The following is a 17,062-nucleotide window of genomic DNA, read 5'->3' on the forward strand; positions in this document are numbered from 1 at the left end:
AGAATAGGAGGCATTCAGGTCGGACTGTTTGTGAGCAGCAAGTATCAGTCAAACATTCCCTCGCTGACTGCCACATACCAAACTTGGATAACTGGATAATTCTAGTTGTGTAATTTCATTAAATTAGAGCAATATGCCAGTATACTCTAATGTTAATCTAATTTGTGAAAGGTTTCTATGCTCTATTTCTAATTGTAAATCTAAACTACTTTGTTAAATGTTTCCACACTGTAATTTCGATGATAATCTACTTTTTTGTTTTCCGGAAAAGGCCTTCTTGTGCGCGGCATTCTGCAACTAATTAACAAGAAAAGAATATCCCTCTGGCGCAGATAATTCAAGTCGCCATCGCATTACTTGCACCGTACAGTCATAGTAGTTATTGTGGCGAATAGCAGCCTTGCTAGCATAGAAGTTTGTAGTCTGCAAACAACCTTCTACTTTTGATCACAAACAGAACAGAACCATTCTTATGCTTATCCGAATGCACTGTGATTTAATATGAACCGAACTTGATTTTTGCCGTATTTCTTTCTCAGAAATAATTTCATTCAATTTCCAAGTTTTCTGAATTTGGTAATTCTAATTCTAATCTAATTTTGAAAAGAATGTGTAGCTCTAATTTTAATTATACTCTAATTTGGAAACAACTGTGTATCTCTAATTCTAATGTTAATCTAATTTGGAAAAGCTGAAAATTTTCTAGTTATCCAGGTCAGCCCCAGACACTCATGTTCGCCAGAGTACCGAAGTGAACTTAAGTGACTACGAGTGAGCGATCTCATGATGAACTCATCATTTTGGACATCAGTATCACAGAAGCCGTTATTGTCATGCAACATTATATTAGTTCAGTAGTAGCAGTAGGGCTACATTTACATGACAAAAAAAGATGGGATTTTCAAGAGATGGTAGTAGAGGTCTAAATATATACGAAACAAAAGGCAGATATGATTTGCACAAGTTAGTAGTAGGCCTAAATAAACACTGCAAAAGACATAATGGCTTAGAAGAGCTTGTACTAGGCCTATACATACACAACACCAAATGCTTATATTATTTTCAAGAGCTAGTAGTATGTGTACGTATACATTAGAAAACGGATATATGTTTTTCAAGAGTTGATCGTTTATCTCAATGGTTTAATTTTCATTTCAACAAATTTAAGGGAATAGTGCCATCCAGTCCACGAGTGCCAGTTAACTCCGTCCGCTAACGAGGAGTGCGCTCCTTTGTAGTAGCGTCCGTTTAAATTGGAGCTGTGACACGTCGAGTACCACCACGCACCCTTGTAGGCATTTGCACAGTTTAAAGACGAATGAGTGTCGACGTCGTGATCCTTCGTAGAAAATTTGAATCCGTGGTGTCCAATTAACGAATCTCCTGCCGTACCGGAGTACCCGGACACACTGAGGACGTAATCATTTTGAGGCGGGCCGATATCAAATTTTCTGAAATATTTACACGGAGTTGAATAGATATATAGACTGACTTGGGTGTACGAGCGGCATTGGAAATCAACTACCGCACTGCGTAATCATATTTGCCGTCACGATTCGAGAGAAACGGACAATCGCGATTACAAAACCCTCAACGAATTAACGATGATTTTGGGAGCATTTTACCTATGAAATTGATATACCGTAAAACGTAGGATTGGAGAGAAAACGTCAAGTGTCTGCGTCATAAACATCGCTATCCGCGAAGTTCTGTATTACAAAACTATAATTCGCGCATAATTCTCCAGTCAACTTTTTGTCCAGCTCTAGCTTCTAACCGGCGGAGTTGAATTCACGCTGGATCATTCAGCTTCTTGAACTACAAATTCTCGATATTCTACTTCACCATTGTAAAGAAGTGAGACAGTAATCGATCCGCGATGGCTTGTCCTGTTATTTACCTAATTGGGTTATATTTCGTAGGCCGTATCTGTGAGTGTAAGAGAGAGATAAGGCAGCAACCACATATAACGCACATCAATTGAGTCCACAAACGAACGAATAAGCGCGGGTGATGAGTAGCATACCTAACGCGTTATAGGACTTTGTGAGTATAACGGGACTTGAGTTCTGTGTTGGGAACATGCTAGTAGACAATTTACGATGTTATATCAATCTATATAATTTCCTTCGTGTGTTTAACTTTGGATAGCTCGAGCGGTCGTCTTGCCAATAAGTAATTCGATGCCTAAAAGTAGCATTATGTTGTCCGTCCGATTTGGTATGCCTATAAACTTATTGCGAAATACCATCCAGGCCATGTTTGCAGAACGTTGTATTGGTCCGGCTGTATCCTTATACGAAGTTAAAAATCACTGTATCCGTGATACTATAGACACGGCATCCTTTGTGTAGGATTTGGCAGACAACTATACCAAAAGCTACTGTACGCTTGTGTACAAACTATTAGCGTATTTCTATTTCCTTTTTCTTGAAAGATGATCACAGCTGAACTGCAAATCGTCAAGTGGAAAGTAGTTGCGGAATGGATTTACATCACATTTGTGACAGACATCTCCATATAAACCGGGCGTGAAGAAGCCCCTGATAAATAATAATATATTACAATGAAGAAACATTGACCTACCTTTGGCTGCAATACCATAGATCAGGGATGTTGAACTCAGCCTGGGTCGCGGGCCTGATTGAAACCTTTTGATCGCTTGAGGGCCGGGCGAGCCAAACGATTTAAAAATGCTACTTCCAAATTCATTCCTTTATTGTTTTACTGGAATGCTATATTATCAAGTCTATGCGTATTAGTGCTATGCAGTAGGCTATATTGCGGATCATCGGGACTCAATTCTATCAATACCTTTATTCATAAACAACGGAAATCGCAAAAATGCGATGATTGGCAGATTGAATACAGTTATAAACCACGAAAACAGAGGTCCTATTGGGGGTGTAATTGGGAATATCTCTATGGTCTCTATGTTTTAGTAGTGATGTGACGTTGGCCGTGCGCATGCGTATGGATTATGAGAACTACATGAGATATAGCGGTAAAAGCGGATACACGAATTTGCTTCTTTATTATTATATCATTATTCGTTTATCCATATAACTTACATATAGAACGGTTCCTCATTGGCGTTTTCGCCTACAACTACACGCTGTTAATTGGTTCATCTTCAGAAACTCTGAACAGAGTGTGCACTTTTTTCCTTCTCGAAATTTCGCGTCGATATCACCGACTTTTTCCTAATGGTGACTATGGAGAAAAATCTCAACACCGTCGTTGGCTTGTTAAAATGCGGCCAACATGTTCGACATGTGTTGTCTTGAGGGACTATTTGCTTGTAAATATTCCTACTGAAAACCTCAACTTTTGTTATTGTTCTTTGGAGTGCTTACAGTCGTGGAGTGGAGTGCGTTGTGGAAACACGCCCCGTCATTTTCAAATTGTACATTGTGACTCCATACATGTCACAAAGCCTCATCATAGTCTACTGAAAAGATTGATGTAGCTTACGTATAATTCTATAATATGAATATATGTTCTGAGAGAATAACATAACAAATATGACGAAACTTTCACTAAATCTAAAATTTTCTAAACCGCTCTGTGGCCCACTTCAAATGCTCCTGTCGCCCAATGGTTGACAACCTCTGTACTATTAAACTGAATTCATTTCATTCGAAATTTGGGTATTGCAAGTATGAGCCTTTATGTTCAATTTGAGCATGGATGAATATGACTAATTTGGATCTTCTATAGTGACTTGTTTTTATTTGTGTCGGCAGGGTACGACGAGCGACAGAACATGGAAAGTGTCAATATTTGAACTAAGATACGTTATAGGCCTACACCTTGGAAGATTCGATTATGGGCGATAATTTTACAAATACATACACCCCACGATGTCTTTACCACAAACTGTTTGTATATCCGAACGCGTGGATATTGTTGTCTTCATCTATTCTTTTTCATACTTACGAGTACTTCGCAAATTTCTTCACGCCCTCCCAATTTTCCATGTCGATACGTAATTCGAAATTTTCAGACGATTGTAAAATATTGTAAAGGTTCTGCAGTCCTATAGTTCAAATAAAATGGTCGAAATGAGAGTGATCGAGATCTATATACAAGTCACGCGTAGATCAAAGACGCAGGAAGCACATGGACGTAGGCAAGTGGTCACCAACTCACGTGCCGCGACAAGAATTCGCAACTTTGTCCCACATTGTCCGTGTTAATTTTTTAACCAAATACTTAAATTGTTTTCAGTATTTTATGATTTCTTGAAGTACAGAGGCATAGACATGGCTATAATTCTCATGTGTTCCGGGTGACTGATATTTGAACAAAGAAAAAATTACATAAGAAATGATGCAAATTCACCAGAACAAATAATATTGTTACATAAAACTCAAATAAGCAGTCACTCTTACGATTTGTCCGAAATATTAGTGTGACTCGTTCAAGTCACAAAATCTTACAAATTAGTCAAAATATTTGACGGTGGTCCGTTGATTAATTCAACAAAACGTATCGTAGAGTTATATGTTATACCTATCCAGTATTCTCTGACAACACTCCCAAATCCTACGACATATTCAGCATGATTGCGAAAGAAGTCCACGCTTCCATCCGTCCGCCTTTGAATAACCTAGAAAAATGCAGCTACCAATTCGCCTCAATAGGGAAATAATATGACATTTAATTCCTAGATCACCCATTTCTTGTCATTTACAAGAGCGTCGTACGTACACCTTGCGGCGGTACACCACACCACTTTCCCGTAAGTACATAAGGACAAAAGACGAAGTACGCAGTTCTCCAAAACGCAATTATATCAAATTGTAGTTGTGCCATTCGAGACTATGAAGGGATCACAAGACCTTCACCCTAAATCTGGATGGTCACCTTTGAGCTCGTTTACTATCTTGACTACATTCATGTAGGTTAAAACGTACGTAGCCTACATACATAACTATGTGTAATTGTGCGCATATTTAGTAACATTAATAGATATTCTATTCTTGAACCCAATGGTAGAATAATTCACCAAGAGTTTTTTCCAAGCGCCTCTCTGCAGAATACCATGTTGTCGACAATAAAATGCGCTTGGTGCCTTTCGTAACATGGGTCTTACCGATAATAATGTTATATAGCCTACTTGGAGTAGCTCGTAGGCGTCATTGCTTTAGATCTGACATCACCTTTATTTGGCTTGCAAGAAACCCTCATCCCAGCACCGGGATGATGAACCGGGATTAGAACCGCGATGCTGAGATTACAGGAACTACATTTCATTCCACTAAAATGTTCACCAGTTAAAACCTATATATGTCAAGGCTCGTTCGTGAATGAAATCTTCAGATTTATCGAGGTTTGCACTTATTCTACCAGCAACTCAGTTGATTGGAATTAGGCCTAACTGTAAATATTCTCGTCAATGCGACATGTGTCACGAGGAAAAAGCTTTAGGGCAATTTCTGATGCGTTATCCTGAGCTTTACTATTAGAGACCTTTCTAGTCGACTACCGTACACCAGGGGTGCCAGGGGTGGGAAAACTACGGCCAGTGGGATGCACGCTGCCCGCAGCACCATTTTGTGCGGCCCGCGAAAGCCTCAAGAAACGGTATAAAATATTGGTAAAATGCGTAGCCTACTGTAAATCAAATTACTGTGGGTACTTGATCAAAACTTTTTCCTATGATATTTCAACATGATACTGATCGGTTGTATATTATTACCCAGGTATATTTTTTTATTTTATTGGTGGCACAATCACCCAACCTCGTGGCTGATGCATTTTGAAAGTTTTCAATTGCTAGGCATCACAGAAAGAGAAACGTATTGGCTTCATTCACACCAAGTGTGATTTTAGATTGGCAACGCAAGCAAGTTTATTACTTTTAGTGCTGCACTCGAAAAAACCAACTTGCGAGTTTGAAACATCGATTCATTCCATGCATGTGTAGCGCAAGGGTGTTCAATCTTCTCGCTATTCGCGGCCGCATTCCGATTACGTATATAGCGAACTGCTGTATACAAGGGAACAGTAGTAATGGGTCTGCTGAACGCTAAATATCGCTGGTAATTGGTTACTGGGGGACTTCGCATCGCAGACATCCCATGCAGTTTCTTTGTCATCACTGTTTACTTGTGAAACTTGCGCATGAAAGTTGTTAATAGTAGCACCTCCTCAGACTTACTTAAGCACCGAAATCGCGAATGTTGGAGATCTGAAAAGTTACCGGAAATAGCCGTCTACTCGCGCAAGGCACCAATATATTTTCACCTTTATGAATCAATTTCGTCGATGATAATGCTAGTCACATATATTTCTATCACATATTTATCTTTTCTCAGGCCAGGTGTTGAAATAAACCGGTAAAGCTTCGATAATTGTGGGCCCAAAATTAATCACGATTAATCTTCGGATTGGTATTAGATACTTTTCTTCATATTGGGATTTATTTACCTCCCTTCAGGATTGTCGGAATATTCAAAATATATATTGGAATGTTCCAAAAGTAACAGAAAAACACTTCATGTATGAGATGCGCACGATTCCAAATTGTTGTTTCTTGGCGAGGGGCGTGATTTTCCTCTGCGGTTCACATTTGTACAGTGAATGCTCAGATTGTAAGGACAAGACTGTATTAAAATCGAAAGACCAATACGGACAAAATCGCGCGAAAAGGGAAGAAAATATCCAAGTTGACTTAAAATTCGCAAATCCAAATTGCATGTTGAAGGTCGCCAATACACGCTAATTTAATTATGTGTTGAAGGCCGCACAATTATTGTGCTGCGGTCGCAGGTTGGTCACCGCTGGTGTAGCAGTATTTAAATTTTGATATTTATATATTGTAGAAGCGTATTTATAGGTAACATGATTGTATATATTGAATTTTGGCTTCGTTTCCCAATTTTTTATAGTGCGGCCCACGAGCTGAACAATTTGCTCACCCCTTCTTTATGGACAGCTACACCTAGGGTTGCATTTAAAACCAGAGTCAATTGAAAACAAACATGTTTAAAACATGGCTTTTTTCTAGAAACATGTTTTTTTAGCCATGACGCGACGAATCTATAATGGTGACGTCACAGTTGATTGATATTGACAATCAAAAATATAGTGTAAGTGTGACTCCTTCGACGAAAAAGGCTTTCGACCGAGGCCAATAACAGACCTCAAATATCTTTAACCGGGTCTACCTCTTCATGCAGCATTTTACGGTCGGCGATCATCATCATCAGAACACCCATTATATCGATTTGCTATAACTGTTGAACCGACGACGATTTCGCGGGTTCCAGGCATTCCATATCGTATGCGTCGACTAAATTGGGTGCAAATCGTCCTTATGCTCATACTACTTGTTTAATAGAAAGTATTTATACAATTATTGCTTAACTATACAACATTTGAAAAAAGTTCTTTTTCTAAATTGCATTTATTTAAAACAGTGTTTGTTTTAAATGAAATCCTAGATACTATACCCTTGGTTTATTTATTAATATGTTCCAGTCGGTGAATTCGTTATTGGCAGTTAGAAGTTCGTTTAACAGCTTTAATATATAAAACATTCTATATTATTTATAGTCCGTAACTCACTAGGCCTACAGCGGGGATAAACATCACTATGTGTAACGTTTACATTAAAATCGAAATCGAATAAAACGGAGCCGGAGCTCGCACTATAATAAATCATCAACGATTAGCAGTGAATTGAAATGTCAATCCTATTGTCGTCATTTCGAAAGCTTATACTCACTGTCCAGTTACCAGAATTTGTAGTAAGATCACAAAATGCGTCGATTTGTTGTCCAGACACATAAATTTCAAAAACTCCTCGACTTTGGTTACCGGATTTGTAGTTAGATGGATCTACTTTGCTACAGTCTGTCACACTCCGTTTATTGAACTCTAAATACCATCAAAACGCATATAATAAATATATATAATTTACGTGATGTGTAATAACCAACACACCTCTACGCAACATGTCAAGTTCCATTTTGTAATCTTTGACGATGTTCGTCAACTCATATCCACTCTGGTTCAATGACGATATAGCATCTGGGCAACGTTAGAAACACCACATCGTATTGAAAATTCAACATTACGCGCAATACATTGTTTGATCCAAAACATTATGGTATGATTCATCAGGACTTGTGTTTGAAATCCAGGGTTTTCTCATATGTCGCCATTGTAAAACATATATAATTGGTGTCTTTAGTCGGATGGATAACATCAGATGAATTGATATTGAAGAATAGTACTGGACCTACACTACAAACCAAATATGTGCATACCTTCCATAATGGCTATGAGATTACGCTCCGATGTCCTTGTCTCATTCCTGGATTCATTTCTCAGCTCTATTTGCGACAAATATAATGTTAGGGATAAATCCCTCCATGAGGTTAGATTCCAGGAAGATAAAGTTATTTACCTGCTATACTTTTGATGAGATTTCTTTCGCGTATTCCCCTCTCTCCAGCTATCAGCTCTTTCAGCTCTGTATTACAAAGATCACGAATTCAGCAAAAATTAGAGGCTTATTCTAGTTTCATGTAAGATGGGTGTATATTAACACACGTATATTATAGGTGGTATATACAGGTGTGAATACACACTCTTTTCGATAAGAGTGGTCTCATACTAATTTAATCAATTGATATATCATAAATCAACAATCTTACACATGAGACCGAGTTGCATGGTTATGATACTGGAAATTTGGTAGTAAAATGATTCAATGAACTCCAGTTCAATCCAGTTAAATTTAATTCTCTATTCAGTCATGATGTAAGTACCGAATACGGCAGTGCTCCGCAAAGTCTGACCTACGGCTCCGTAGTTCACCTTTTCGTGGTTTTGGTTGGTCTGCGGTTCAGTACCGAAAATTTGGCCTCTTTTGAGTTACATAGTCGATACCTTGATTTTGTTAGAAAAAATATGGCTGATGGAAAGAAGACATCTTAAAGTAGGCTATTTATCATATAACCAAACTATGAACCGCTTGAACTCCTAGCATTTACGGAACGATTGTCAGCAGCTTCAGCTATAGCTGACTATAGATACCACACGGATAGTAGAAATTTGAAATTAAATCACACACACGCAGGCTATACGTAAGAAAATACAATATGTATCAACTATCGAAGTTGCGTATGGAAAATACATGAAAAATGCATACCGTACTGGTTATTTGCTCTGCACTATACGTTGAACGCAGTAACTTCACAATTCATACTGCATGGTCGGTCAACAAATTTGACTGCCCGTTGTCTTACTGCTCTCCAGTTGACCTATTATTAGGTCAACAATCTAAGCGGCAGACTAATTTGTACCGCACCTTGTATAGTTGCACTGCCGCGACGTTGGGCGTACGACGGGTCGTCACCCAGTAACAACAAAAAACCTGCGGCTCACGCACTAGTGAGCCTACGCAGTGCTGCTAATGCATTTGTCTTGAAGCACTTTGCGAAGAACGAATAATAATAAAATACGCCCGCCATCAATGAATCGATGTGTGCCATTGAATGTTTCTTCCGGGATATCACACAAACAAGAAAAACCTCTCGTAGCATAAATGACGTGTTAGCATCAATCCGCACGGAATGTTTGGTGCAATTAGCAAGCGCACCCGAAATTCAGTATATGTTGTATATTTAAATAATATTTCCATACTGAAATTCGATTGCATATCAATCAAATCTTGAATGACTGTGGTAGATCCACTATAAACTAAAGGTTGAAATATTGAAATGAATTGGAATATTTGCTTAATAAATATTTTGTGAAAGCATCTGCTAAGACCAGCGGTTGCCAACCTTTTTGCTATTCACGGTCGCATTTCGATTACTTATGTAACCTACGGCCGCCTTCCAGGGCATAATCGTAATGAAGTAACTGGGCGCCAAATATGCATGTTAAACTGACCAGTGCCCATGTCCATTTGCGGGAAAATCTACTTTTCCTACCGGCCTACTATACGCACCGAAATCTCGAGTGTTCTTGTCATGAAACGTTACTGGGATCCGCCATGGTCACGCAAAGCAAAAGAACGTCTTCAGATCCATGCACAAATGCATTTCGTAAAGATCCTACGATTCCAAGTTGGTATTTACATATGGGTGCACCGTATTTCTAAGCAGTTTGCATCTGTATTGTGGAGCTCAAAGTGCCAAGAGCGCTACTACAGTAAAATCGCAAAATGAAGTAGCATTGAAACGCGGTTAGTGCCAAGTTAATTTCAAGATTAATTAAAATCTTGCATAAATTCGGGAGTCAATTCGTAAATTCAATTTGAATGTCGACGGGCCGCCAACACATACTAATTGAATTACGTAACAACGGCCAAACAAATTCGTCATACGGCTGGAGGATGACCATCTCTGATATAATAGTATACATGTAATATGTCTTACGCCAAGTTTGAATCCGCATACCACCCTATGGTGCACATGTACCCGCGTTCAAGAGCAATGCTAAACGGTGTGTGCATGGTGATATGTCAAACTCCAATAGCGGGACTTGCGATCCCATGATTAACTCCGAAAGCGGGAGGTCAGATTCTGCCGGTTCGCACCAGCTCCATGGAACCGTCTCACACTATGTTCGTTATATCAGCAAATCGTTTAGCGTCACCGATTTCAATCAATGACTTTTAGTACTGGAACCGTCTAATAAATATGACATTTGTGATCGAACGGACTAAAAAATGTTTGAGTCCGACCTCTCACATGGCATCATAGCCTACTATAGTAAGTGGATATGGTCAGCACATTTTGACATGGTGCGATAACTTGAAAACTAGAACTAATCAACAAATTTCTAGTGGATATTCGTGCTCAGCGCCCCCGAATTAGCCAGCATTGTCCACATTCGTCCCAAAATCAAATGTGCTGTTGACAAGTGTATAATTGGAAAGTGTCCTGAACCATACCAAACATAGCATATTATGAAACTGCAGCGACATGAGCAATCGCGTTCGAGCAGAAACCATTGATTACTCTTGGATCATGCTCCATCGCATTGTGACAGCTATATCAGAAAATGATTACATCCATTCATCATAATAAACGACTTTCACAGCCCAAATAACGAAAAACACTAATTCATATGCAGAAAAACACCAAATTCGTTTTAGATACCATTATCCTGAATGTTGGATTGGGAACTCCAGAGTACTAGCATTCCGAATAAGACCAATATCGCAACGAGGAGGACGGCCACTATTGAGAAGATGACTTTGAATTTGTTGTTGATCCTGGTGATATCTGCCAAAACACAATGTGAATATCGTTGTCGACAATAAGTTCCTGAATTCATAACATTCGCTTATGGAGGGATGCGTTCAAGACGAGTTTTAAACTGCAGTTGCATGCGGACGATTGCTTCAAAGTATTGATATCATACTGTGTTAAGATAGAAATTAATGCATATATTAGTTGAGCCGATAAAGTACTATAAGAACTATAGATGTTATTTTCTCAATGATAGATTGGAAACATTCGGAAATAAACTGGCTTATATTATACCCAAGCCCACACATGGGTAATTGCAGTGAACATCAGAAGTACTGTAATTCAGATAGGAATTGTCAGGATGTCGTAGGCAAATCTAATGAATTCATAATTTACTACCGACGCTTCTGAAATGGTGATGTCACGATGTCAAAATTTAACATTAGGGAAAAGAGTATAACTTGTGCTCGTCCCCATCCATACCAATATTTTTTTATATTTAAATCGAACTGATACCAATAATGTAAACTAAGTTGTCATATTGCTAAACGTTGCATGTGATCATATTGTATATTGTAATTAAGTGTGATAGCAAAATTAGTTTTTCTACTAATAATCCAGTTTAAGCTTCCTTTGGTACACTGTAAAAAATCTGGTAGATTTACTGGGAAATCTCTGTAAATTTTACCACAAATTATCGGTCACAGTCAATTACTGTGCGTAGCTTGTCATTTTACATTTTGATATGTAATATTACCTTAATATAGCTGTAAAGTAAGTTACCAGAATTTCTTCGCAAAATTACTGACAGTTACTCGTTACTGCAGTTTACCGGGCTATTGGCAAAATTGATTAGCTTCAAAATCGCTGCAGCCAATGTATACGTAGAACTGAATGTTACTGATATATCATTCTATAGAGGTGATTTGACCTGATTGAACCTCGTTTGCGAGACTGGGGTCTGTCATACCGAAATTGTTGGCCCTAGTATCAATTTAAGCTTAGTAGGGTACAAGAAATAACTGACGATCGTAGCTAATGTGGTACACCGTAGCCATATTATATTATAAGGCAATGGCTGTACGGCCAGTCTCGCTGGTTACATTCGTTGTCACGGATAAGGCTGATAAGTTAAAAAATTAGTTCAGGATGTATAATATTGCTCGGGGAAACTAGAAATATCAGCACCGCATGCTCAGCTAACCATTTGTTAATGGCGGACAAGGCGACCTGTAATAGGTTACATTAGGTGACTGCTTTTTCTGAGATTCGTAGTAAACAACCAACGCACAACTGTGACATCACAAGCAGCGTCTGGTTAGGTAAGTACAGTAAGTAGTGAACAACACATGGAATATACATCAATTTATACGAAATTAGATGAAAAAAGGGACTAGATGCAATGATAAATGTTTCTGTATGGAAAAAAAGACCCAGATCAAACATTATAACGTGGCCAGTAAATATTATTGGTGTTATGTGTCAGCGGATGAATACCATTTATTTCGAAATCGTTCGAGTGTCGTCTGGCCAGTGGCCATTAGTGAGATTTGAGCAAAGGGTGGAGCGAAGCTTGTGCTTGAAGAAAGTGAACACGATCGTTGAAGATTCCTAGGAATGCTGAATGGCATACGCATCTTAAAAGGCAATACAGCACTACATAGTATTTGTTACCGTGAATATCTGACTATGTACACCAGCCCTCGATGACTTAGATTTCATGATTGATATATTTCATTCGCCGCATTCTCTGTTCTATTTTGGGATATTTGTCGACTTATATAGTGACCACATATACTCCGCTGCGGAGGAGTTGAAACTGTTGGCTTGGTAATGTCATTTTCGGGCCACAGCATAGATATGTTTTCATCCACTGCTGGATTTGTTTGCCACACATGCCACCTTAACTTAGGAACCTTTTGCTTCAATACAGAGATAAAGTCATGAATCTCTGCTATGTCATGTAAAAGGCGGAGCCGTCATCACACAATGTGCTAGTACCGGTACTTCAAAACATGTTATATTTTTGTTAGCCTATTTGTCTTAGTCTTTATAATGTCATGTCCTCTGTCCAGGTTAGGAACTTTGCTTTATATAGCTACTTACGCACGAATTCTTTTTAGTGGAACTGCAAGATACTACTTACACAGAAGGAATGAGAACGAGAAAAAGAAACAATTGGAAGTTTGGCCGGTGGTGGAATTAATTCACGTTTTCTTGAGACCACTCGTGTTACTGCATGTCTCCCAAAGAAGAATTAGACCTCCAGCAGCAATATTTTTCCATCGATAACCACTTCATCGTGATATCATGAATGAATATACAGTTTATTCCAATGTCGTTTTGTGGATGTGAAGAAAATGTTGCGATATTTTTGCATCGGGTTGCTTTGCGATAGGTATGGATGTACGTGAATTTACAAGCTGGTATGTAATCCTGATTTACAGGAACAGCATGTAGGTAGGTAGGCGGTAAAATGACAGCCTCGATCGCAAATGTACAGGAGAACATGTAGATTAGATATACCGGAGGTGACTGTAACATTACAGTCTGGCGTGTAAAGTGAGATTACCGGACGAGTGTAAGTTAAATTTAAATTGACTAACGGTAATGTTAGATTACCACGAAATGTCTGGCTACCGTGCTTCCAAACATTTCGCGGTAAATCGAGGTTTTTATTTTTTACAGTGTAGTATTGATATAGATATGGAAATATTCAGCATCGAATATACGTATAGCCTACTTTACTGAAGTTAGTTACACTGGTCACATATAGGTAGAAAATTTAACAATGCTTTCCTGGGTTCTGAAGTGTGCTGGTTCCACATATGATCTTATAGTTGTTTCAAGTGGGCTCTAGTTATGGAGATATACCCCATGGGCCTATTTCAACTGAAATCTCATATGTGAGCCTTATGCGCTTGATAAGACGCCTCCGTGGTACCATAAATATCAGAAACTAAATTTAATCGTTATTTGTAAACGATGAAGACATTTCTAAATCATAATACAGTAATATCACAAAGTCTTAGGCTATTAGAACTATCCTCGTTGAAGACGTTTACGCATACGTATCCACATAAAATACTGAAATAACTTTGCAGTTATTTGTTCCTCATTGTGTTGGCCGCAGTGTTACAGATACTGGTCGGCTGTGTATTTGATATTGCAACATGATGATCTCACAATTAACACGGCAAACGAATACTGGAAAGACTGTCTCTATTGCCTCTATTTCTGCATGCATCGGTTGTCAGTATACCGTTGTGAAATGCAGTTACCTTGACCATTCCAAGTTGACGCTGCTTTCACGACTTGTCCCGAATTGCTTAGATCCGCTTCTTTTATGGCGATATCGTCACCCTGATATATGTGTTTATCATATTCCTGCGACATCATGCTCGGTCGTGGAATGCCAGTTTCGATATACTTACCAACTATTTATTTTTGAAAGCACGTTAGTACTATACATAAGATACGTGAGTATAGTTGCTATATATATAGGACAGAAAAATAGAATTGCGTGTCATGACAGCCAAAAACTTTGGTAGGCAGAAAAATAAGGATTTCTCTTTCTCGATACTGAAGTGTCACCACTCACCACAATGGAAATATAGGAAACACTGTTAAGCGTAGCTGCTAATTTCAGTTGTAGACAAGCGGTTTTGCGTACATACGAGTTTACCTACAAATATCACACCAACCATATGCAAGAGAGTAAACACATCTGCATTCAAAAATATTTTGACGACAGGCCTTTAATTTATACTACAACGGTGCGTAGGAGTGAATTGAGCTATCGCATGGGCAATATGGCAAAACACTGTTAATTTAGCTACTCAATGAGAAATGTATGATGCACAATTCTGTTTCTGTGACGCAAGTATTAAAGTCATTCGATACGCCCTCAAATCCGTCTCATAACGTTTGCACCGATAAGCGGTAGAGTCATTCCTTACAAAGATAGCATCATTATAAACGGTGTCACAATTACTCCTATGCTCGACATGTAGCCTGTAATCCTTGTTTCCTATTTCGTCATAAGCATAGTGAGTTTAGTGACTTATGTACATGCACAGCTCTGATTCAGCCTACCGATGTATGTTTGTTTGATGATTGTTCGTTGCTGTAGCCTTCATGATGTTTCCACTATAGATTCACCATGTTACCCCGGGGCGATATTTCTTATGATAATTCTATTTAGCATTGGGTTACCATATTTTTTGGACGAGTTTCAGATCCTCTTTAGCGCCCACTAGCGGAGTTTAAAATGAGGTGTGAAATGAACATATCGCCCATCAATATGACGTCACTCTATTAAAGCTTTGCCTATCAACTGTATCCGAGAGTGGAACAAAGGTCCTGAATTGGGCCATCTTTAATGTGAGCTCTGGTGATTGCTGTACTGTATTCTCATTTGGTCTGTAACAGATTTCTTCATGGGCCGGATGAAATCGTCTGACGCGCCGTTTCCGGCCCGCTAGTCGTGTGTTTGACAGCCGTGCTATGATATTAGGTCGCTGCATTTATGTGGTTGTGTGTTGTAACCAGGATTGAAATAACATTTTATCAGCCTCCACCCGCCCGAGAAACACTGATCAAGTGATCATGATCCCACCATAGGGTAATCGATGCAACTTCTGTGGGGCTTACTATATGCATCTGGTTTTATATGCATCTATGGTTGTTAAATTTTGTGAATGAATTCTTTCAATAATATTCGTTATTCCATATTACTAGAAAATTTCGATCCTCTCTCCGCCCAAGTTTGGGAGTTTGCGGTAGAGCTGGTGGAGGATGATGTCTTCGAAATCGCCGCGATCGTAATTGTGCGTCATTAAGTCATGTTCATGTCGCACGAATAAGACTATTTATGAGCCGAAATGACGGTCGGCGCCAGCAGGCTGCACATCCGGTGGTGACAAACATTTTATGGTCGCGACACCTTTATGGATTGGAAAATGTTCCGTGGTCCAGTTCAAAATTTGATAAGCTGCTTATTATCAAAAAAGGTCACCACCTTTGCTCAGACTTACTCATCACCTATTTTGGAAGCTGATTAGGTCCAACATCTTCCCGACTCCCGGAAAAAAGGAAAACAACCGGCTGACTTAGAAACACTGTCCTTGACTAAATCATCCAAACGGCCTTCTTAACCGTCTCTCGTAATATACCGTTATCTTAATATAGCGATAACAATCAGACTTATTTCAGTAAATGATGGTTTATTACTGAATTATTACTGAAATGTCTATATAAAAGAAAATTCCCTCTACTTTTTATGAGGCTATAGATATCATACTTGGGCAGCTAAATCTGGATAAAATTCTTTTGATTCGTTTCAAATCAACTCATCACCAAGAAATCTTGCCGAAAATTATGAGGATATTGTCATAAATCAAGAATCCGTTTTGCAGAAGAAGAAATGCTCATTGATATAGGAAAAATCCAGATTTTTAAAATTATGGTCTCGCGAAATGTTTTGAATGTCTTCTTTCAAATCCCATTCCATGATTAGATCAATCGAAATTTTACTTTCATTTGCACCTGAATGGGTATATCAACATGTTTTTTTTCGTTTTGACGGAAATAAAAATCGGTAACCGAGAGATAGTGCTTTAAAAACGACGAAAGGTGAGTATGTTTGTCAACAATTAAATATCGTTTCAGTCGAAGATATGTTTGCATAAACAGGCATGGCCATCGCATTAACACGTGAATAGACTTTTAGGAAACTTTCTTGCAAGTTTGCCGCGTGCCAAATTGAGAGAGGTGTCGCGGAATATTCTCAAGTCGCAATTTGGAATCGCGATCATAAAAAGGTTGGGAATACCTGGTGTACA

General features: G+C 38.7%; 1 protein-coding gene across 1 annotated transcript; it reads right to left on the reverse strand.

Annotated features, from left to right (window-relative positions):
• Nucleotides 1–201: 201 nt before the first annotated feature.
• On the reverse strand, nucleotides 202–14,734 carry LOC145439304 (microfibril-associated glycoprotein 4-like). The gene is made up of 9 exons (XM_080316805.1): nucleotides 14,501–14,734; nucleotides 11,127–11,252; nucleotides 8,420–8,485; nucleotides 8,280–8,345; nucleotides 7,954–8,040; nucleotides 7,736–7,887; nucleotides 4,516–4,612; nucleotides 3,940–4,039; nucleotides 202–1,451 (listed from the first exon to the last, which is right to left on the reverse strand). Exons 1-9 carry the CDS (start codon nucleotides 14,616–14,618, stop codon nucleotides 1,130–1,132), a joined length of 1,134 nt encoding a protein of 377 aa, XP_080172931.1. The 5' UTR covers nucleotides 14,619–14,734; the 3' UTR covers nucleotides 202–1,129.
• Nucleotides 14,735–17,062: the final 2,328 nt, after the last annotated feature.

Source organism: Botryllus schlosseri, chromosome 5, assembly GCF_051294905.1.
Source record: "Botryllus schlosseri isolate E-star chromosome 5, Bs_hap1, whole genome shotgun sequence".
Classification (NCBI taxonomy): domain Eukaryota; kingdom Metazoa; phylum Chordata; class Ascidiacea; order Stolidobranchia; family Styelidae; genus Botryllus; species Botryllus schlosseri.